Source organism: Centroberyx affinis, unplaced genomic scaffold, assembly GCF_046629955.1.
Source record: "Centroberyx affinis isolate AG114_WGS23_722 - 3 ecotype Tasmania unplaced genomic scaffold, CSIRO-AGI_Caff_v1 ptg000801l_1, whole genome shotgun sequence".
In the NCBI taxonomy this organism is placed as follows: domain Eukaryota; kingdom Metazoa; phylum Chordata; class Actinopteri; order Beryciformes; family Berycidae; genus Centroberyx; species Centroberyx affinis.
The window spans coordinates 1-25186 of record NW_027279405.1 but is presented as its reverse complement, the minus strand read 5'-3'; the positions used below and the strand labels follow the sequence as shown (position 1 = coordinate 25186).

The 25186-nt window shown below is 41.8% G+C and overlaps 1 protein-coding gene across 1 annotated transcript; it reads right to left on the bottom strand.

Moving 5' to 3' along the window:
* Nucleotides 1-683: 683 nt before the first annotated feature.
* On the bottom strand, nucleotides 684-24610 carry grid1a (glutamate receptor, ionotropic, delta 1a; the record flags this gene model as incomplete). Its single annotated transcript, XM_071520415.1, is given in 10 exon segments — nucleotides 684-1121; nucleotides 2265-2307; nucleotides 2309-2406; nucleotides 3718-3958; nucleotides 5662-5828; nucleotides 8106-8301; nucleotides 16862-17000; nucleotides 20002-20332; nucleotides 22938-23135; nucleotides 24509-24610. Coding segments are annotated over 10 exon segments (1953 nt in total), but the record flags the coding sequence as incomplete, so codon positions are not given.
* Nucleotides 24611-25186: the final 576 nt, after the last annotated feature.

Below are 25186 nucleotides of genomic sequence, written 5' to 3'. Positions count from 1 at the left end.
AAGGCAAGATGTAAAAGTAGTATTTTTATTACCTTGTGTAAAAGAGAAAAAGGCATTCTGTTATTGTGTTTTGTGTATTCAAACATGAAGACTTTCCAGCCCAGAGACACAAGAATACACAGACAACAACGTGACACTAACATCTTAAGTATGTTTTCAAGGACACGTCTCAATGTTTTTTCTATCATGTTTTTTTTTTATTTTTCATATGAAACAGATCAATTCTTCCAGTGTCTTTGAAGTGTGAAATGTCTATTTTTTTTTTTTATCATGAATTCTCATAGTACATTCAGTTAAATGTTCATTTGAAAGAAAACATCTTTGAACTTGGCACTTAGAAAACAACCACAAAGAATTGTCACCTTTATTCATTTAGAACAAAATTTACAAAGCCATTCAAACAGTCATTTTTTTAATACTTTTATATCTGTTTTTTAAACTCAACTTTTGAGAATATTCAAAATACACTTTTTTAATGTTGCCTGTCTCTCTCTTTGTACTTACAAATATGTACATTAAAGTCTCTTAAAGTCCTATCGTGTGTTGTCCCACTGATTCCTCCTCTCTGGTAATAAAAATCTTTTTTTGTCCATGTTTTATTTATATCTCTCCATACCGTTAGCACTCTGTGTAGCTCTGCACTGTTCTTTTTGAGCTCGAGTGTCTGTGATTGTTCTTCGTGCTCAGATGGACGTCCCGTGGCTGGGCTCAATGGCTTCTGGGATGGGTCCTCCTGGCACTGATTGGTAGGACATTGGCATGGGTGTCTTGACTGGGCTCTGCCGGAAGAGCCCCCCGTTGGGCGCCCTGTGTTTGCAGCGGATAGAGGGCATGGTGGCGCTGCTGAGGGGCAGGGGCAGGGTCCTGCCAGCGGCTGCGCCCAGTGTCCTTCCTGCCCCATGACCCTCCTGGAGGAAGGTGGTCACAGATAGTGGTGGACCCCCCCGATGGGCTGGGTAGTCCCGTACAGACAAGGCCTCCAGGGACTGGCTGGGCTGCATGCTGCCAATGTCCAGGGCAGAGATCTCGATAGACTGGCCGGGCAGCTGCTTGTGGGCCAAGTCTTCGTCCAGGAGGCTGTTCAAACGCTGGTGGACCTGCTCCAGGTTCACCTCTTTGTCCTAGAGAGAGAGAGAGAGTGAGAGAGAGAGAGAGATAGAGAGAGAGAGAGAGAGAGAGAGAGGGTGGAACAAAAGAGACCAAGAAAAAGGGGAGTGGACAGATGTTTTAGTGGAAGAAGGATGTAAGCAAGTAGGTGGAGTATAACAAAGGAGTAGAGAATAAAAATAGAAGATGAATGTATAGTAAGAAGAGTAAGAAGGTAAAATAAGGAATTGGAACAGATAGGAGGAAGAGAGAACAGGAAAAAATGAGTTACAAACAGTTGTTTAAACATCAGGACCAGATAGCTACATGCAATGCAGTCTACTCAATCATAATTCAGTTAAGGAAAGTTTAACACACCTCCAGTTATGTTCATTACATTGTCAATTTGAAGGATGCTAAAATTACACATGTATATTAGCTTCATTCAAGAAACCCAAATATTCAGTCAACAATATGGCAGAATTTCAAGCAGCGAACATCAAGACATTGTGATGTTGAGACATTACCTTAAAACACTGACTCTCAAATGTGGGATCGTTAAAGGTAATGTCTCCATTTCTCAAATGAATCTAACAAAGATGTCTCTTCATGCAAGAGCGTTTGAGTTTTCTCAAGGTGTCCATGCACCTCAGCGACTCCATTGCATGAAGAGCATCAGTTGTTCACAAGACAGGCTCTAATGGACGCACAAAGCTAATGAATCAGACTTCATGGGACTGTGATCCAAAGGAAGACAAAAGAGTAATTAATGTGTCTTTTCGTCTAAATCATATTGAAGAAACATTCATTTCAAATCTTCTTTCTCTCTTTCTTTGCATAAACAGCCATCAGTGGGGCAACACAAATATGAGAGAGGAGAGGGAGAAGCCAAATAAAGAGCGCGTAATTCAAAATCGGATTAAATTTCACCAACAGTGCTAGATATTTTGGCTGCACCCTGCCCTCCAATACTGCAATTCCATCCCATTCAATCTCCATGCACCCATTTAAGTCGAGCCATACTGAAGACAGACAAGACAAAAAAGCCAAATAACAGGAGAGACCATGGGGTGAGATGACCAATGAAGTGACTGGAATCTACCCCTGCCCGGCCCCATGCCCCGCCCCTTCCGTCTGACACAGCCAATGACCATCCAGTATGTCAGGCCTCTCCTGACCTGTGTCAAGAGCCTCTGCCTCTTCCCAGTCTCTCTCTCTGTCTGTCCATATGTCCCGCCTCCCTTCCGGTGAAGCACTTGTTATGTCATTATATGTCAATGGACCAGAAACCCTTTCCAGACTGTAATCCTTAGTCACCTGCTGGAGATCATAGACAACGATACATAACCAACAGGGTTCCTTGCGTATCCGGACATTGACATATAATTGCAATAAGTCGTCACTCAGGTAAAATGGCTTATAAGTGTATAGGCTTGCAGTAGGTTTTCAGTTGAAATGGCTGTCATAATGCCTACATATGCTTGTGCTGTCAAGGAGGGGAAGTACCAATGATGTTTATAACAATTTAAGACATGTCTAGAAACACAATAATGATGGAGTATATGACCATGACAATGTTCAAACACTTCATAGTCTAATAGTCCATTAATAATCAGACAGTGAATGTTTGCTAGGCTATTGTGTGTCTAGCATGACAGCAGTATGTGGTCATTATGACAGCAGCTGCAAACAAAAGACTGAATCTTAAATTAAAATCAACACCAGTAACTCAAACTCTCTCATGCATCCAAAACTGGCATGGGTGGAGCTTGATTTACTGTCTGTTGAATCTTCCGGATAGGATTGGGCCTTGAATGGGTGTCCTCGTCCAGTGGCTCTTATTGCATTATTGGACTGTCAAGTCAAACAGGCAGGTCAAGGCTTAGATTATGCAGCATCTGCTTTTGCTCACACTTTAGTTTAGGGATCCATGTCAAGCCTTAGTTGTCTGGACGCCTCATGCAGAGGGGCTGCCCAGTCGATTGCAGCTACATTAAGTCAGAGCTCTAAAGTGTTAAGACTTGAATGGATTAGCTAAAGAGAGCTATTGTACAACTGAAGCACTCATTGACCCAGAAGTACAATTTCAGTATATTGTTTTGAATTTGCCACACTATGACACTATATTTACTGTTATCATTCCAACTGTGGTTCTCTCGCATTATCAGAAATAACCATGATTATCAATCCCCTTGTTTGTTCAGCCAAAAATGTTAATTTCATGTTTTTTTATTTGTTAAAAATCAGTATGAGAGAGAATCACAGTAACTGTTTTTGAGAGAGAAGCCTCAGAGAAGTCCCTAACAAAGCACCCCAACCTCTCTCCCAACATGAGAAGGAATGAATAGATAGATCACATGATGTTTGAACTATCATCGTCAGGGCACAGGGGCACACCTATTATAACTGGGTGTACTGCAGCTCTACTAAATCGGGGCTGGCGTCAGCGCCTGCTGGATCCATAAAGTAGAGTGTGGCAGTGGCATCTCTGGGCAGGACCGGGGGGCCCGGGGGTCTGGGTCTTGACCGGGGCCTTGGTGGGGCCGGGAGGCCCGTGGTGGCCACCACGGCCCGGTTCTGGGCTAGCAGGCTTGGGCCTGGGCCCTGGCCCGACGAGTTGTCAGTGGTCACCTCTTTGGGCTGCTCTCTCCGGCAGTGGTTGCTGTTCCACCAGGTCTCCAGTGCAGCAACCAGCAGGGCCAGCAGGAGCCCTGCTGCCAGGATACAGAAGACACCGGCAAAACTGTGGAGCCGCAACGCCCTTCCCTCCGGCTGGGCGTCTGCGTGGCTGTCCAGGTCACAGCGGCCTTTCCTCGGCCACCACTTCTGCTTCAGGATGTCCAGGTCTCCTTTCTCCTGAAGCTCAAGAATCCTGGAAAGGAAAAAGAGAATGTATGTGGTTCTTTCACATAGGTGCATGACATTGTGAAATAATAGTGGACCCTAGACAAATGCTTGAAAAGCATCAATCTAGATAAAAATATAACACAGAATAATCATATTGCAACCTACAGAAAGTGGAGAAGAGAGTGGAAAATTAAGTAATTTACATGGACAAATAATGAATGAAAATTAGCGACTCAATAATATTAGGCTACTCTGCCCTGACTAGAGTTACTTGATAATACAGACACTAATTAGGTCAATAGCTTAGCTCATGCAATAAAACTAATCAAAACAAAAAAACAGGCTTAACAGAATTAGTTTCAGACAGGAAAAACACTCTGAAATGCACACTGTTAATTTATTAGCATTGATTCTTAGCTCATTAACGGACCATAGTTGGTAGAATGCTATTAAATGCTGCAGTTCGTACAGCAGCAGAGGGGAAAGATGTGATATTGACGCATTGTTGAAACAATTACTAAACACTACAAGAGCTGTGAGAGCAGTTCTGCGTAAACAAAGGAATGGAAAACAATAGCCGCTTCAAAATAAATGAGTTTCGTATCAAGTTGTACAAGCTTTGCCACAGAGATGAGCAAATGCTACAGTCAGCCCATTAGTTAGCGTACAGAGAGCAGGGAGAGGGAAGGGAGGAACGGATGGATGCTGTGGAGGAGAATGATGACGGCTGACTGGAAACAGAAGCGAGACAGTGAATCTCTCCCACTGGAGTGGCTGGCTTTCCACACAGTCATTATTCAACCTCTTCAGCAGTGACTGGCACAGACATGCACACACACACACACACACACACACACACACACACACACACGTACGCACACATACGCACACGCACAGCTGCCACAACTTTTGACATACACCCATTTATACACTGTGAAACATCACAACCCCAAATCCCTTCACATGTTCGCCCTTTGTTTTCCATAAAAGTAATGCATTTAAGATCTTTTACCCAGGCTCTGTTAGCGATTTACAGGGTAATCAATCCATGAATCTCACATGGCACTTGTCCTGAATTTATATTTACTTGGCAGAGATATTTATGTGGCTCTGATTCAAAGTTCAGTGGCTGGTTTATCAATCTTTTGAAATTGTACTGCAAATATTTTGAGAAACATACTTCTGGTTTTTATCTGGGCAAAAGGCAGATGGACAAAAACAATGGGCAATTTATCAGCCAATATAGACTGTGAAAATATAAAATATATATCGTTGCATTGCTCAGCCCAGTCTATCTCTCCAAGAGAAATTGTGCTGCGGCTGCTAATATCTTTACATTTTAACTACATATTTCATTGTATCTTGACAACATCAATTAACATTAATTAATTAACAAAATTAATACTTCATGCAACAGATTTAAAAGTAGCATGATACAAAAACTGGGAAATGTCAGTAGATGATATCACTGTTACGATGCAATATTTGTTGAACCATAATTATGTAAAGAAATATATGAAGGTTGCACACTTCTCTCCCTGACACTGACACTCTGAAGATGGCATACTGCCGAAACATGTTGATGGTGTAAAAAAGATATTTTGTATGGAGAGAAGTGTGCAACCGTCATATATTTATTTACTTTGGACCGATGGTTTTCACCTTCTTATGGGTGTGCGCTTTACCGCTGAATTACTTGGTACAATAAATATATAGCAATATACGTACTTCTGAGAAAAGAGGTCCCTGTAGGGGCTGCCGTGCTGTAGGGCCATGCCGTAGCCTCTGGTGCTCATGCTGTTTCCGGTTACTGTCAGTGTGCAGTCGTCGTCTGTCAGCGCGGCATACTCCACCACCGCCATGTCCCACAGGAAGGCAAACGACTCTCTCTTTGCCTGGACAGTGCAACACAAACGCACACACACAGACACACACAGGACAGTTACATGAACGCGTGTGTGAAGCAGACTGAGACACTGGGTTAGCCGAGAAACAGTGAACAGCTACCAGTCAATTACACAGGAACCCAGGAGGGGTTCCTGTGTAATTGACTCCTATAATCCCGTATAGGAGAAAGAGGATCAGTTCCAGTCTGTTACATATGGACAAGCAAAAACACATTAATCAACGTATGCATGGACTTTCACACAAATATTCTAAAATATCCTCTTAAAATTAGAATGAAATTGAAAATGACTTTTTCACCTTGTTAGCTAATTCTTCATATCATAACATACACCTAATAACAATTAACAAAAAACATCATCACAGATTTTTGAACAACTTTAACTGCAACTTTCACAGTACAACTTCAGCGTTTTATACCAAACAGTGGAGCTAGGTCAGGTTACGAAACATTTAGACAGAAATTTGCATAAACTTTTTATTTTTGCTTACTCATTACACAAAATACAGAGAGATCAAAGATCAAATTTGCTGCATCCCCTGTTCTAAGTAAAGTTAGCTTTTTCTTTTCCTAGCATCACATTTCTCAGCATGCAGCATATTCTCAGAGACACACTGTTGTGCTTTAGCCTCGAGCGCACACTGTGGAGAATGTTTCGAACCACTGCAGCTGAAATCTGTCTGAAATCCTTTTGGAAAGTGAGTTTGTTTTTTCTGTTGTTGTTTTGCATGTCCTGTCCTGCCTTTCTTCCCTGTGGTGTCCCTCCTTCCTACTTCTGCAGTAAAGCTGTGCTGTCAGCGGATAAAACTGTGAACAGCCTTTTCACCTCACATCTCATTTGGCCTGCGCAGGGTCCTGAAGTTCACCCACCCGTAATAAATAAATTCATAAATAAAAAAAAATGAATGAATGAAATAATGAATCAATGAATTAAATAATTAATACATGAATGCACACTTACTAAAATTGAAAAAAAGAAAGAAAAGAAAAAAGTAAAAAAAATCATGCACATTCCAAACCCACTGAAGTCTGTTATATATTTTTTTCATAATCATTCTGAAGTCAGAATGAAGTGCATACGGTAGATTATTATTATGGTTTATTGTCTATGAAGAGCACTGTAATTAAGTAATCAACTATTTTCATTTGTGAATAAAATGGCTTCTCATCAAATTTGTTTGGAGTTTGAGTTAAAAAAGAAACTAAAAAGCGACATTTTCCATTGATGTATGTATCTGCGCAATGCCAACTGGCCTGACTGCACCAAATGCAATTAGCTGCTCAAATAATAAGGTGGTTTAATGACAAGTGTGTATGTCTAGACTCCACTGTGTCTAATTTGCTTAATTAGGGATTATTCTGTTGTGTGTGTGTGTGTGTGTGTGTGTGTGTGTGTGAGAGAGAGAGAGAGAGAAAGAGAAAGAGAGAGAGAGATAGCAATAGAGTGTGTATGTTTGTGTGCTTGTATTATGTATTAAAGAGACAGAGAAAGAGAGGGCATAAAATATTAATTCCAGCACACTGAGCTTGTGGTAATCAAGAACAATTAAAGCAGCCACAGAATTCAATAGATTAAAAATGTCACTTTACTCCCACACCTCTGTGAATCAGGACCAGTAATTATTTCTCTGTGAACTACAGTTTGTTCCTACCTGGTTCTGTGACACATCACGCTACAGTTGATTATAATCAAGGCATTTCCCAGCATTCAGTTCCATTTTTCAGGAAAGATATTTATTTGCAAGCATGTACAATTTGTGGACATCAAAGCAATGTATCCATGTTCTCTATCTCTGCATTTAAGCCCTGCTTCTTTTTGTGAAAGAATAGCTGAATCTATTATTAATATCTTACTTTAATGGGTCAAACTGAAATGCTTTGTTAAATAGTTTACATGACTTAAGTCACCATTAATTTGATAAATTCTGACATTTAGTATTGCATATCTTCCCTGAGTTACCCACAGCCAAATGCCAAACACTGTTTAAAAATTGAGTTTTGGAGTTTTGTTTCTTTTTTCCCCAGGTGCAGCCTGTTCAAGAGGAGCCTGCATCAAACCAAAGACATAACATTGAGTATATACATGCATTTAATGTATCATTTTGCAAGGTTTATGACCCCTGGTCTAATGTGCTGGTTCCTTTAACAAAGGTCAATATTATACTGGCCAACATTCTAGGTAGTGACACACATGACTAATTACAACCAATTTCATCAACCCTATACATGTAATATGAGTTAAATGTTCAGGCAAATAAATCATCACCTTTTTGATGCCCTCAGATGGGCTGGAGACAGAGTTCTCGTGGCCATTATTCTTGTTGATGGTCCTCCACAGCTCAGCGAAGGTGCTGTCCTGCTCCAGGGGGTTGGTGCCTTTGGCCCGGAAATATTCGTACACGGCCGAGTCCCGCACTGTTCCATACACCAGGTCCACCTGCTTGGACAGGTCCTGGAAAGACCTGGAGCCAGGGTCACATTGGCAACAAGTTAGTTCATGAGACTTTATAGAACATTGTAGAAGCAGAGTAGGGGTTTCTGGCACAACTTCACCTACTTCCAAGGTGCATGGAGAAGGGAAAAAGGTCTAAAAATGTCAACTTTATTGTTAGACCAATGGTCTAATAATAAAGTTGTTCTATATACTGCAAGTGTTGCTGGAGTTTTGACCTTTTTAGACTTTATAGAACATTGTAATTGGAAAAGACATGCAACCATGATAATCCAAATTGAATCCAAATTGCATTTTATTTAGTCTCAAATGAAGAACTAACATAATTGAGAGCAAGAAGTATGCATATTGGGGAAATTAGAGCACAAAGACACAGTGCAGTTTGTGTATGCCACATGAATCGTACATGGTGCCACAGCAAAATAACGTGTTATAATTAGTACAATGTTTATGTCTTTTGTGCTTTTTTTCACTAGCATGACTAATTGCCATTTGTCAATGTTTGCTCCCAACTGAGTTGCCACATCTTGTAATATATTAGCTTGTAACATGACAACCAGGCCTTGTTTTCCTCCAAATACAATCCAATCACTGACCTCAGAAGTAATTGTGAGCGAATCACAGATACATTTATGCAATTGAAACACGGATCTAGTACAATGAGAAAAATTAGTTCACACCTTATCAGGTAAACATGTCCCCCATGAATGATGCAGGCACCCTTTAGGCCAAAGATGCATCATCCCTCCAAATTTCATCAAAATCGGACCAGTGGTGTAGCAGTAAAGGCCTTTTAAAATTTTGACATACAATTAGAGTGCCACCATCAAGCCAATCAGTGTAATGTATTTAACCTGCAGAACACAGTGCAAAGACACATCTTTCCTCCAGGTTTTGTCAAAATCACCACCTAAGATATCATGTTTGAGGGACAGACACAGCACAATTCATAGTCTTCATCCATCCCCTCCAGCCCCTGATTTCATTGTGTGGGGACAGATTTAGCCCACTAAGGAAAACGAAGGAAACCACGCTGTAACCCCAGTAATTTCAAATACAAGTCATATATGCATGTTAACATAATCACATACAGTACATGTGCACCAAGGGGTCATCGGCAGTTTTGAAGAATCATGATGGCCAGTTAACCATTTATATTATATTATATTAGATTAGATTAGATTAGATTAGATTAGATTAGGTTAGGTTAGGTTAACCTTCAGTGCTGATAATGGCCATGGTTAAGATCAGACCCACAAAATGTTCTTATTATGTTGGCGAACCCTGATAAAGTTATATCTTACTCTACTAGAGACAGATTAACACTCTGGGTTTAATACAGTCCCTGGTAAATTCCTGTGGGATGTGGGTGTAATGTAGGCCGATGTTATGTATTGTATGTGAGCAGCAGGCAATGTAGGCTCCTTGCGGCTGTATGTTGTATGCCTTCAGTTCTGCAAAGATAATTGCCAATTTTGTGCAACAATGTTGTTGCTAAATAGCAATGTGTCTCTAATTAGAATTTGCTTCCAATGTAATTTGAACGGCAATCTGACAGGATGATTACCTACTTCCTTGAATGGTGTTGGGTTGGTATGTTTGACATGTTGGTCTATGCATTTGCTACATTTCTACAGTAAATCAATTAGATTAGAATGTGTATTGGAATGTGTACATAGCTAAGATTGTCTTCCATCCAATTACCTAAAAGGTGAGAGAATCGAATAGCTCATCTGAAGATAACAACGTTATGCTAATTCAGCCATTTAATTGACAGCCTATCTGGTGTGGCTACAAGCCAGTAACTCCACTGCATTGAGTGTGAAATATTCCAATCTAATTTTGTCTAACAGCTCACATCTATGAGGGTACACAAGCACTGTGGCCTCTATGTGCAGTGTGGAACTCTGGAACTATAGATTTAACGTAAATCAACACACACAAACTGAGATTCACCACCTGGAGTGGATAGAGTAGATAAAAGAGGTGAAAGGCCTTGCCTCCTCTGTACCATTGTTAGAAAAATATCAGACAATAGACAGATGGTGTCCCATTTTAAAAATCAAAGACAAAATTTAAACCATCCATTTACAGGACCAACATTGTTCATCTATTTCCTTTAAAGCCCTCTCTCCGTCTTTCTCTCTCTCATTGTCGCGTACTTGGCTTTTCTTCTCCATAGCATTGCAACATTCCCTTTGAGAAGTCAAGATCAATACAGAGAGGTCAAACCCTAGCCCTCTGTTCATTAGCTATAATGGCCCAACCAACCAACCACACACACACACACACACACACACACACACACACACACAGCAATCTTTCAGTGCAGAGTAATCTTTCTTTCTTTGCTTCCTCTAAGGTCTTGTATGAATCAAAGGAGCTTAACGGTAAATGAGCCCTTATAATTCTCTGCCTGGCTGCAGAGTTGGTGGCTGTAACCAGGTTTATAAATGCAATGTTGCCCTGACATGGATATGATGATTTGGCCCTATCAGCCATCATCAAAACATCAACACCAAGGACTAAGTTTAAAAGAAAACAGTTACAGCTACTACAGCCAGCCAAAGTCTTAAAGGTGTTTGTTAAAATTAGTATTGATTCATGTGATATCTTAGAGGATAAAAGCCATATGGACACATTAAAGAAAGAAAAGACTTCTCTCCCAGTCTGTGTTTCTCCGGTTGAGCATGTATCTCTGCATGTGTGTGCATCTGCAGATGCGATCACTGACACACCTGCATGAACAACAGCACTAACTTTGCATGTTAGATTAGTTAGAGAACTACTCTGATAAAAGTGGGGAAAAGAACATTACTCCTCATCTCATCTCTATGTCCCAAGGCATAGGCATTAAAGCCTTATTTACAAGAACATTTGTGATGCACAAAGAAAAATTAATATCTCATGCACCCAAGACTACCAAGACCCTTATAAACAAGATGTGGGAGGGCCAAATAAGAATATTTCTGATTTGCTATCATTGAGTTGTTAAAAATTTAGAGACATCCATCTCTGGCTGTGAGGCAGTTCTTAAGAGTGTTAGTTGGGTTTGGGTCACCAGGTTTTGCAGGAGGTATAACTGGGTATCATCTGCATAGAAAGAGACATTATGTTCAAATGATGTTGCCAAATGGGAGCATGTAGAGGGGAAAAAAAGATAGGGCCTGGAATTGAGAACTGGGGGACTCCTCAGGTGAAGGAAGATGAAAGGTAGGATCTAAGCCAACTCAGTGCTGAGCCAGAGATACCCACCCTGTGCTCAAGGTGGTCAGTTAGAACAGTATGATCGACAGCCACACTAAGGTCCACAATTTGCGGACTTTCTTTCAAATACCATGCCTAACTTTGATAGAGTCCTAATTCTTGGTGACTTTAATATTCATGTTTGCTGTCCCTCTAAGCCTCTTGTGAGTGAATTTATGCATCTGGTTTTATCTTTTAATCTTGCTCAGTTTACTACTGGCCCTACTCATAAGCTAGGCCATACACTCGATCTAGTCTTATCGTTTGGTTTTCCGATTTGCAATATGGAAATAATTGATGCTTCTCTGTCGGATGATAGTGCTGTTGTATTTGATTAATTCCTGCCTTTCTCACCTACTAAATCTCAGCTCCCTGTAAGTTGCTCTCGCTACATTAACTCTTCGACTGCCAATAAGTTCTCCGAGGCCCTCATAGCTGCTCCCAGTACCTGTACTATTGAGGCTTCTCCTCCCCATCTCAACAGTGAGGAACTTATTTCCTTATTTAACACCACCTGCTTTTCTATTCTGGATTCTGTTGCCCCCCTTAAATTGAAAAAGCTTAAGCCTAAGGTTTGCCTTGGCTTAATGACACCACCAGAGCCCTAAGGAGGGAGTGCAGAAAAGCAGAGTGGAAGTGGAAGTGTGATAAGCTTCAAATTTCCTTTGAAATTTTGAGGGACAATCTTCTCAAATATCAGGAAGCAGTTAAGGCTGCAAGAGCAAAATACTTTTCTGACCTCATCTCCAACAACTCTCATAATCCCAAGGTCCTATTCAGTACCATTAACTCTGTCATCTGCCCCGCCCCCAGTACCATCTTAGATATGTCCCCAACTAAGTGCGAAGAATTTTTAAAATTTTTCATTAGCAAAGTTGAGGACATCAAAATGAACATTTCCCTCTCCACCTGTGACCTAGCCGTCTCACTGGTCTGTTCATCTGTCTTGGACTGTTTCCAATCCAACACGCTACCCTCCCTTATAGAGATTGTTTCTTCTATGAAATCTGTAACCTGCCCCCTTGTTATTGTCCCCACTGCTCTCCTGAAGGATGTCTTTGACATAGCCGCACGCAGTGGTCCAGCCCCTCCTGAAAAAAACCCATAACCAAACCCAAACCATAGCACAGAGTCTGCCTTGTTGAAAGTGTCCAATGATTTGCTCCTTTCTATCAACTCCGGTGACTGTGCTGTCCTGATTCTTCTTGACCTCAGCGCAGCGTTCGATACAGTGGATCATGACATTTTAATTGACTGTCTCCAGTACGGGGTTGGTGTTGATGGCACTGCCTTGACCTGGTTCATATCCTACCTCAGCAATAGAAGTTTCTCCGTCAACATAGGCAATTTTTCCTCTCCCCCAGCTAGTCTCTCCTGCGGGGTCCCACAGGGTTCCATCCTAGGTCCCATTCTGTTCTCTATTTACATACTTCCCCTTGGTCAAATCATTCAAAAGTACAACATTTCCTTCCATTGCTATGCGGATGACACACAGCTCTATCTCCCCCTGAAACCAATCTAAACAGTCTCATGGACTGCCTTGAGGATATCAAGTGTTGGATAGCACAAAACTTCCTGCAACTGAATGAAAGCAAGTCTGAAGTTGTCCTATTTGGCCCCCCTGACCCCTGTCAAAAACCTTGGTGTGATATTTGACTCCACCTTTAAGTTTAACAAGCAGGTCAATGCAGTAGTAAAAGCCAGTTTCTTCCAGCTTCACACTATTGCCAAAATCAAGTCTTTTCTCTCATTCAAAGATCTTGAGAAGGTCATCTATGCGTTCGTATCCTCCCGCTTAGACTATTGCAATTCCCTGTATACTGAGATTCGTCAGTCGTCCCTGTCCCGCCTGCAACTGGTCCAGAACGCCGCTGCCAGGCTCCTGACGGGTACCCAGAAGAGAGACCATATTAGCCCTATTCTGGCCTCTCTCCACTGGCTTCCAGTGCGGTTCAGAATTAATTTCAAGGTTCTCCTGTTTGTCTTTAAAGCCCTGAATGGGCAGGCTCCCTCTTATATCACAGACCTCTTAACCCCTTATTCCACCTCCAGGTCCCTCAGGTCGTCTGACTTGGGGCTCCTGGCTGTCCCACATTCTAAACTTAAGCTCAGGGGTGACCGCGCCTTTGCTGTTGCAGCCCCTAGACTGTGGAATAGCATCCCCCTCTCTATCAGATCTGCCCCCTCCATTGATTCCTTCAAGTCCAGGCTCAAAACTTTTATTACTTTTATTATTTGGATCCTCCTGATGTGGTTTGATATGTGCCTATGCCAATGATTTGTCGATTTGTACCCATGCGCTGTGTGTATTGACGCTTATGTCTGGTTTGTACAGCACTTTGATCAACGTGAGTTGGTTTTAAATGTGCTTTATAAATAAATTTGACTTGACTTGACAAACAAATTAGAATCACGCAATCTCCTACATCTGCTGTTATAGGAGGTCATTTGTTACTTTGAGAAGGACTCTGTCAGCGCTATGTAGTGGTAACCTGATAAGAATTTCTCCAAAATGATTGTTGTTATTCAACAAAGGTAACAGTTGAATGAGAACAACTTCTAAAACTTTTGATAAAAATGGCAGTTTTAAGAAATTTTGAGAAATGTAATTGTTGAGATTTGAGGGATCTAGGCTAGGTTGCTTCAGGAGGGGTTTAATTATTGCATGTTTAAAACTCTAGTGGAACAGACCAGTGGCCAGAGAACTATTTATAATAGATGAGTTACTTAAAAAAGCAACAACTTTAAGAATCAACAAGATTTCTGTGGGAACAAAATCACGTGGACAGAACAATAGGGTAATTGGTTTAAAAAGGCTCAAAATGGCAGAATCTTTCAACAAATCAAATAATTCCCATTTGGGAGGGAGATCTGGAGTCTTATGTTTTCTATCTTTTTGTTAAAAAGAACCAAACACTCCCCACACTTCCCTAGGGAGGCTTAAATAGTGTATCTGTGAGAGGGATTAACAGTGGAGTTTATTATCTTGGAAAGTACCCTCGAGTTACCCTCGACAAGTTTTTGATATCAGGTTGGAGAAGTATGCCGCTCTTGCATCCTTAACCACCTTTTGACACCTGAAAATATGGACTTTCATGATATCATAAAAGATTTATAGCTTGTTTTTTCTTCCAAATGCTTTCAGCCTTTCTGCATAATGAACACAGATTAGCCAACAGGTGAATCCCAGACATGCTACTCTTTAATCGAGTAGTTACTATAAAGAGAACAGAGAAGTTATGTACTGTACAGCAGGGCTATTCAACTATATTGTTCAGAGGGCCACATTGTCAGAAAGCTAAGGGCCCGGGGGCCAGACATTTCATTTCATTATGTATGTACACTTGACACAACGCTTCAAAAATGTTATTTCACTACATTGCAAAAGTAGCCTAATCATAAATTAAAAAAGAAAATAAATAGGCATTCTTTAAGTAATTAGCCTAGGCCAAGTGCTTAGTTTCATTTTTTCAATTTTTTTATTTTTCTTTATTTACACATATTTCTCAGTCCAGTCACTGTTGAATTGACGATTTTCGGCATTAACTTTTCTTTTCTTCAGCGTTGATAGTGACATTGATGATGTCATACGATAATTTGCATATCAATATATAATGCTGCACTTGTTATGTACACTGCGGCGTAGCCTGTGCTGACTCCGCCCACCCAGGCCAGTTTCGGCGTACGCCAGTAGCAATTACAAGTGGACCCTATCCTACAGTCCCTGCTCTCAGCAGAGGGAGGGAGCTACACTGGAAGCGCTGTGATTATCAGACCTCTCTGGATTAGACAGGCAAGTAGAGAAAACTGGCATCAGCCATACCATTTTATTGCCAAATGCTTTGGGATTCAACACATTAACATTGCTTCCCATGGTCAGAAAAAGTCGCCAGATTTGTCGCTAGTCACTTTTGAGAAATAAAGTCGCCAGGGGGGTCGGAAAAGTCACTAAATCTAGCAACAAAGTCGCCCAATTGGCAACACTGCACCTACCATACCGGAGTATGTAGAACAGGATCTAGTTTACATTACACAGGAGCGCTCTGCTGGTTTGAAGGATTTATTGTGGCAAAAATGTCCATTATTCGCGTGATTTTTTTTTCTTCAGGTTTTAAATTTGAAATTTTTGGGCCGGTGTGACTTGATTGGCGGGCCGGAGTTGGCCCGCGGGCCGCCAATTGAATAGGCCTGCTGTACAGCATGTGTCTTTACCGTTCATTCTCACCATCTGGTAACAGTGTCCTCACTCCCCGCCGTCTCTTTGTCAAGAGATCAACTTTAACACACACATGCACACTCACATAAGTCCAATGTACACACACACATAAAGTACACACATGTCCACATTCAAACAGGCTCACACATACGCACACACACACACATGGTCCCTTTACAGGTGACCTGGGTGCTGATTAGCATTCCCGCCCTCGCCTCACATGTCCACATGTGGCTATTTGTTCAACAGTAGACAGACCCAATGCAATCAAATACCTCTCTGCCTATTCTTTGGGGAGAGAGAGCGCACCAAATTGGATTTACTGACAAATAACATTTGGACTGAGGACAGCCTACTTGTTAGGCAGTGCGTCAGAAATTATAGAAAAGCATACCAAACACTATGTACCAAGTGCAACTGATGAGAGAAGCACACGGATGAACCTTCAGCCTGCACTACCGCACTTGTCCCTGTAGTTAATATCACACAAACACCTACGCATGTCAACCTGTGTTGTGCATGATTCATACTACCTTATGTGCAGGCTCCATACTGTGCAACATAAAGAAAGCCTGTGAATGCGACCACAAAGGAAAGCTCCTTATAAGAATAAACAAGCCTGTATTGAAGCATTGAAGAAGCCAAATCACACATTTCAAGGTTGTTTATCAGCCAAACTGCTCATGTAAAATGATATAGAAGCTTGTGTTGTTTGAGGTTTTTAATGTTTTGAAAGTCCATACACTAATATTGTCCAACATTGTCCATGTACTACAAGGTAAAGTACAGTTGAGTAGAAGGTTGCCTCTATTACTTCAGTGAGTGAGAATGCATTCACATTTATGAATTAAAATATGAAATACACTATTTGGAAGTTTTTTTTTTACAGTGCTATGAATGCATTTGGTATGCTGTGTGGTATGCTGTGTATGGGAAATGATATGCTTAAGACATAAAAGGACCACAGAAAAGATTAATGGACCTTGATCATACCTTGGCAAAGTAGTCGGCGTATAAATGTGTATATTTTGAGTACTTGGAAAACTGCACCTCACTGAGTTCAAACACAGATTGATTGAAAATGATGATTGAAGTTGATGTGTCTTACCGCACAGCGTTGTCCATACGCGACACGGTGAGGTAGGCGGCCAGGTTGGCCGTATAGGAGGAACACACAATGAGGGTGAAGAGCCACCAGCTGCCCATGACAATTCGCAGGGCCACCGATCCTAGTATGGAGTCACTGCCTGTGGAGGAGCAGGTGCAAACACCAAGATGTACACAGGTATACACACAGACACAGACACATCGTCACTATTATATACTGTATTGCCTCATATTAGTTACCACCACACAGGACCTCATGTAACTACATATCTCTTATCCTTAACCTACTGTATGGTGAATGCCAAAGAATAATATGCCACTGTAATTGTAAAAAATATTTGGGACATCTTTCTGATATTGAGTAGCAGCCTCTTTTGTGCAATTCACATCTAAACCTTCTAAAAATCTGTCTGCTTCTATTTATCTACATCTTCTCCTTTGTGATTCGTATAGATTGAATAGGGGAAATCAATAAGAATAACAGATTTTACTTGGATTCACCTCATTAGTGTACTTCATGAAAAGATTGAGTGTCTCTTATATTTTGTACTGTGTATATAAAGTGATCATATGCAACTTAATAAAATGAGTGACTTTTTAGTAATAAATGATGTTTTTTTGGTTTTTATGGCCTGTGAATTCATACATAGAAATGATATATTAACTCAATAGCTGATGCAGCTATATTGCGGTTTATTTTTGGAACTTGTAGGTGAGCACCTACATATTAATGTGCTGCAGAGCACGTTTTAGCTGAACACAGTCTCCCATCATGTTCACCTCCCATGGAACAAAACAAATCATGCTCAAAGTCTCACGGGAAGGGAGACCTTTTGACAGGGAAAGTAGCCCCTGTTAGCTCAAAACAGTATGTAATTTTTGTATCATATTTTGTGTAAATTTTAACAATCTCCTACACAAAACTGACAGAATTAACTGCATATCTTTTAAAATGACTTGCCACTTAGCTTTAGAGCTGCTACAAGTCATTTTCTCACTTTGAGGTAATGCTAGTGTTGGAGCACTGGCGCCAACGATCTACTGGGGGCACATGGATGACCTTCGTTTCTCATTTTTTTCATCTTTTACTGGGTAAGTTGACCAACAGGCCAATCCCCCAAAAACTTGCATTTCTTTAATCAAAACCATCTAGACTGGAACGCCCTTTACACACTTGCATACGTATACTACTTCCCAAATCTTTCTATAACTCACAACACTCATTAATCTAAATTCGTTTTTGGCCTTGTTTAACTCTTGCCTTCACATATTTTATCCTCTGCTTTCCCTGTTTTCTCTGAGGGGGAAAGATGGGTTCGTCACGTTAGCCTCTCCATCTTCACTGTTCCTCTGTCACACTGACTTAGATTCTCTCTTGCTTTCTCTCTGCATGTCCAAAAACAGCATATGAGGTGGACGAGGAAAATGTCAGCATAGATTTTAATTTTGAAGAGTAAAGCTGTAGAAATGTTATCTGAAAGATTCAGGAGTGTGAAAAGTAATGAAAACATATTTGTCTCAAAGTGTCACAATCAACACAGCTGCGCCCTTAGGACAGCTTGGGGAAAAAAATGAAAGCCTTGTCGGTTGTATAGCACTCCAACATCAGTCATTTTTATCACATATGGCTTTGACTGATTTGCTAAGGTCATCCCATGTGAATTGTGCATCTTGAAACTTTTCTGGATGTTGCCCCTAGACCCTACTGCAAAAGTCTGGACCGCTGTGCTTCAGTTCCTGTCATCTCTGCAACCAACTGATTAAAGGAAAACACTTCTTTCACTCAATCTCCTGGACAGGTTTGTATTATTTCCTGAATAGAAAAAGGCAAATCAAAATCAGTGGCACTTTTCCCTGACCACCTTATGGGACAAAGGAAGGGCAATTCCCATTCAAAATAACCAGCGAGTGAGGAAAGTCAGTGTGTCTGTGGGCAGTCAGTTTCATCTGTACTGAACTTACAACAAAGGCCAGCCAACTGTTGGAATATCATTATGAAATCATTGGGGGAATATGTCTGCCAAGTTTACGCCCTCTGACAATGCCGCACTAAACATCAGCAGTCAGATCTGTATCAAAGTGACTTACGTCATCCCATGAAAAAAATGCCATGCCCTTGAGTCAAACAAGAAGTGCCAATGGTAGGACATGAGCCAGAAAAGAGAAGGGAAAAAAAGAAGAGAAAGAGAGAGAATTCAGCTCTTCCTAAAATATAGTGGGCGTTGGGCTTAAAAAGGCTCACGGGCAGTGGGCCAGACTTTGATAAATGCAGTTCAGGCTTTAACATCAGTTGCTGAAGTAGTCATTTATCCAAATTGGAGATACCTGGATCTCAACCAGACCTAAAGGTGGGACATTCCCCTTGACAAGGACACCTTTAGAAAATGCTAGGGTGGGCATTATGCCTCAGATTGTTTCCCGGTGCTGTTACTGTGTAGCATTCATACTGACATTCACAAATGTGTTTCCATTGCTTGGACTTGTTTTGATTTAAACTTCTATTATCATGTCTGTATATCTATCAGTTTAATGTGCTACTGTCTTATATTACAGTTTCATATCATGGGATTCTTTTTATAGGCATGCTGCTATACATCTGTGGTCTAACACATGTTCAACCTTCTCCATTATTCTGCTCTTCTTGTAATATGTTACACTATTTTTACGATTTGTTACACTCACTTACATCTTACAACTTACATCTATACGATATTTGCAGATACATATTTCTATCTAATCAGAAACATCGTTTTTTTTCAACAATATAAATGGTAGCTACACTTGATCAGTTTGTGTTGTATACTGAAAATATAGTTTTTACAAATGTCTCAACCCACAAATTTAAATCTTTGGAACAAAAAATATTTCTACAATTCAGCTTATCAAAATTCCTATCTATAAAATTGAGACTGTAAAAATGTCCCTAATCCCATAAAGTAAATACATTTTTTCAGTGGCACTGCTGCCCTTTTGTTCTGTTTTGATTCTGGGTTTTGCCTTTAAAAACTGGATAGCAACAGCCTGATCCCTTATACTTTAGTTGGAATGAAAACCTACATACTCTTGGTCCTCAATGGCACATAATTGGTAACTGCTGTCCAGTACTATAGGTGGTGGCCACACTATACCCTTCTCACCCACCTTGTTGCACAAAGGCACCGTAGACGATCCAGATGGCGCTCTGAAGCGAAGTGGAGACAGAGGGTGGCGGGTGGCCTCCTGTGTTGTTCTGGGAACGCACTGCCTGGATGCGCCTGAGCAGGAAGATCATGATTCCCACCACAGGGATGGCGGCGGCGATGCATGCCCATACCGCCAAGTCAAATGGTGCCAGCAAGGAGAAAATGTTGATCTTCTCCTCCGACTTGCGCATCAGGATTCCCACTGAGTAGTCCAGGTAGCGCTTGCTGAAATCCACCACGCTCTCTCTCTCTGGGGTGATGGTGATGGCTGATATGGCCAGGTCGGCGCGCTGTGGGTGCAGAGTCATATGTTCCTGTTTTATTTCTCATGTGTGATCTTCTTACATTTCTCTTTCTTCTCCTAATATGTTTGAGTCTTGTGTATGTGGTTTGATGTTGAAACTGAATCTAATGTGTTCTATTTCACACAGGCTTCGCCCTCTAACAGGGCTCTTTTGGCTTAGCCACTCATCTAGTCGCCTCAGCGCATTAAAAGCTCAGCTCATTCAGTTTGCTTAGGATGGTATCGGTTCGGATGGTGTGGTTCAATTGGATCTGTTCTCTCTTTCCTCCAGTGCCTGCTGGTCGGTTTTCGGCCACCCCCTCATGAAGAGTTTTTTGCAGGGGGTTAGGAGAAAACGCCCAGTGGTGCGTTCCACCGCCCCCCAGTGGCAACTGCCTTTGGTCTTGGAGGCTCCGTCTAAGGAGCTTTTTGAACCGATTAGGCAGACTTCTCTTAAGCTGTTGTCGGTCAAGACGGCTCTGCTGCTTGCTTTGACCTCAGCTAAGAGAGTGAGTGACTTGTGCGCTTTTTTCGGTCCATCCCAGCTGTTTGCTGATACGTGGGGACCTGAGTGGCGCCACACTCAGACAGAATCCGTCTTTTGCACCCAAGAACATCAGTAGTTCTTTTCGGTCTAGGACGATTCAGCTGGAGTCTTTCTATCCTCCTCCTTATGGTGAGGAGAGAGAGGAGAGGTTGCACCGTTTATGCCCTGTGCGTGCGTTGGCATGTTATGTGGAACGCACAGCCACGGTGAGGCGCACACAGCAGCTTTTTGTGTGCTATGCAGACAGTGTGGCTGGCAAGCCCCTATCAAAGCAGAGACTCGCCCACTGGCTCTGTGAGGGAATATCACAGGCTTTTGTGCTAGCGGGTAGGGACCCTCCTGCAGTCATCCGCACGCACTCAGCACGGAGTGTGGCTGCGTCGACGGCACTGTTCAGTGGAACAGGTGTGGAGGAGATCTGCACAGCGGCATCCTGTTCGATGCCCTGTCCATTCATCAGGTTCTATCTGTTGGATGTGCCTGGGTCTTTCTCCAGTTCTGTACTCAGTACTGGTACACGAGACCTATGAAGAAATGACCTACTAGGCCTGAGTCTCTCGTGTTGAAGCTCGATGGAGACCGGCCACTGGGTTGGCCAGCGTTACACCTTACTGTTTGTCAACATGATTAAGTGTAGCGTTGGTTTTTCACGCCCCCCATTGTATATACATGGGTGTGAGCGGAATCATATCTGGCTGACCTATTGCATTGTTACAGTCAATCCAGGTTATGACACAGCATGTTGTTCGTGTTAGTGTCTCGGCAGGGAGTGAAGTCATCGGGCTTCGCCCCCTAAGCCAATAGAGCCCTGTTAGAGGGCGAAGCCTGTGTGAAATAGAACGATAGTTAAGTATTGTAACTCTAGTTCTATGATCACAGGCGGAGCCCTCTAACAGTTCGCCCTGCCACTCCACGAGTCGCTGTAGACTTAGTGGATGCTGAATGAGCCATTTATAGTGCGAGGCCCCATAGAGGGTGTATATGCTCATCCTGATTGGCTGAGCACGTGCATGCAAATTTCAGTGCGCTGAGGCAACTAGATGAGTGGCTAAGCCAATAGAGCCCTGTTAGAGGGCTCCGCCTGTGATCATAGAACTAGAGTTACAATACTTAACTATCGTTCATGAATGGATAAATCTTTAATCGTGAAATTAAAAATACAGACTTCTATATTATGTCCACACTATTACCTTGCCATTTTATGTTAGAAAATATCATGGTCCATTTAAATCATTGTGTCATATAAGGGATATGATACATTTATAAGGCATACTGTGATATGTGTTTGTCAGAGTGAATAAATATGGATTCCTGCGTTTTCTAATTATATCCCTCTGGTCAGCTCACCCATCCACCAAGCTCTCTCTAAGAATCCATTCAACATGTAAGCATAAGGTAGCTTTCAGCTTGCTCTTTTTCTAAACACACACCGCCAACCTCTTACAGGCATATCTGTAGACACAAGCTGGACCTGGTGATAGTAATCATGTTGGGATTGTTGAATTAAGCACCACATTGTTCACTCCACACCATAATCAGAGACGCTCACTTGTGGTGTGAGTGATAGGGTTCCTCTGACAAACAATAGTACAAGATTGTTGGGCTGACAGCTGTGATAGTTCACATAAGGTTACATGATAATATTTATAATTTTCTCCACAGGGTAAATTACAGGAATTTAGTAACCTCTATGAAGAAAATATAAAGGCCTTCTCTTAAAGAATGCCGTGTTTACAACCACAACATCAAGGAGCATGTCTGTAAACCTTTACCAACAATCAAAGGGGGTTAAATTCATATATTATTGTTGACCCACAACAGTTATTTATCTGAGACTTTCAAAAGTTCTCAAACATTGCTTGAAATCATAAACCATTACTATGTGATGTCATACACTGGAACAAATTGATAGTTGGAGACTGATTTTGTGGGTCCACACAGTGTTTGTCTGATCTTTTTCATCTAACTGAGCTTTATAATTGCACTCTCAGTTCTAAACCAGAAAATGTGGCCTGATTCCCAGAAAATTATCTGGAAATCAATTGACTGAAATCAAAAGACTAACCTTGCCAATGAGTTCTCCAATCATGCCATTCCAGGATCCATTAGGGAGTGCTGAGCCATACTTGCCATCTCCGACTTGGTAGATGTCATACTTGAAGCCCAGGATCTTTGCCAGGGCATCCAGGACGTCGATTGAGAAACCCTTGTATCTCTTCGGTTGACCCAGAATGTTCTCTGCCACCATAACAAAAGGCTCCTCCTGTTCGAATGAATATAGTTCAACGGGGTAAGGGAAGATTTTGGGAAATGCATTACTGACACAATGATAATGCTGAGCAATGTGAATGTGTGTGCATTTTGTCTTTAAGCCCACCATTTATCCTCAAACCCTGGAACAGAGTAGAGTATATGTGTACTTAATCACAGGCGTGTCATTTATCAAGATGCTCCATAATCTCCTCGGGGAGCAGATCGGCAGCCGTGGCGAGGACGCATTCAGTCATCTTTAGAACTTTAGGGTGACACCTTTATGAAGAGCGTCTGAGGTGGTCTAAGTTAAACTTCATCTTAATAAAAAGAGTTTCCTGGGCGACTGTTGACCTGTAACACATGGCGCCATGGCGAGTGGTGATGCTTCATCAGCCAGAAATTGCCATTCTAAATTTATTGCACCCAACCATGGTTCTTCTTTATGGGTTGGAAGTGTCAGGGTGGAATTAAATGGGTGGAGGAGGAGGAGGACAGAGAGAGGGTGCTGAAGAAGATGGGGGGGGAGGGTGCTGAACTGGGGCTGGGGAGCTGGGGAAAATGACTTGATTAAACGACACTGCCAAGAGAGAGCTGAGCAGAACTTATGTGAATAAATATGGTGCAGGTAAATCATGTGTGAAGAAGAGGAAGAACGGAGAGAGAGAGAGAGAGAGAGAGAGAGAGAGAGAGAGAGAGAGAGAGAGAGAGAGAGAGAGAGAGAGAGAGAGAGAGAGAGAGAGAGAGAGAGAGAGAGAGAGAGAGAGAGAGAGAGAGAGAGAGAGAGAGAGAGAGAGAGAGATGGAGGAGGTGGGGGGCAGTGACTGTAGCTTCTAGAACTAGTGAAGTTGAGGATAAGCGGGTACATTGTGGTGTTGAATTTAATGGCTTTCTGATGCTGTAGATTCACTGGGCGAGATGGAGAAGAAGGCTTTACAAATCCCTCTTCCCAGAGAGGAATGGCCACTCACTGTGACCAAGCAGTGTAAAGTGGATTAGGAGAGGTCCAGTGCTTCAGGATCGTGTATTGCCCTAATCAGCTTTCCATTCACCTGTGATAAGCCTGGCCTGCAGATTTTCTAAGAAATCATTGAACCTAGTAGCAACAGGATAGCATCTTGAGACTGGATGCTCAAAATAAATTAAAAATATTGCTTTTTTAACTGTACAAACAGTTAACAGAGGGACTTTTGTGTATTTACATGTTTGGCTACATTTTTAAACCAAAATAGAAACTCTCAAACTATTGGCTAATCTATAGGTGCTTAGAGCAATCTCATAAATACTGTATATGAATGCAAGTGCCTCTAGAGTGTGCTGCTTGTTTTCTTAAAATATTTGCCTACGAAGGTCAGGTGTTAATAGATGCAGTATACTCCAACTTACCAGTAATGTAACAATCTTGAGCGTCACTCCCTGCATACCGCTCTCTATCCGACTCTCCTTTAGGCTACCATTCAAACCACGAGTGGAATCCCAAGTTGCCAGCTAAGAGGATGAGAGAAAAAACAGACAGGGAAGGAAGGGGAGAGAGAGAGAGAGAGGGAGAGAGAGAGAGAGAGAGAGAGAGAGAGAGGCAGGGAAGAAGCGAAAGAGAACATGGGTGAGGAAAGAAATTGCAGCAGAAAATGTACCAAACGTCTCATCAACAAACCTATCACTGATATAATTAAACAATCAATTGTTGTATCAGTGTTGTGGGGTCACAAAGGGGCTAAGCTATGACTAGACTAATCATCCTGTCTGACACTTTGTGACTCAATTTGTGGTGAGACTTGACACTGACTGACCAACGACCATGCAAACATCTGAGCTGGTCACCACGGCAACAAGTGTAGGCCATTAGCATGCTATCAGGATCGTCTAGTCAACCGCCCCTCTGAATGCTGCAGAGGGCTGCTTTTAGCCACACTTTATGAAGCGATGTATACTTTACCAGTCATCGTACAGGTGGTGGTGGTGGTGGTTGGAGATGATGATGATGATGATGATGATGATGATGATGAAGATGATGATGATGATGATGATGATGATGATGATGATGATGATGATGATGATGATGAT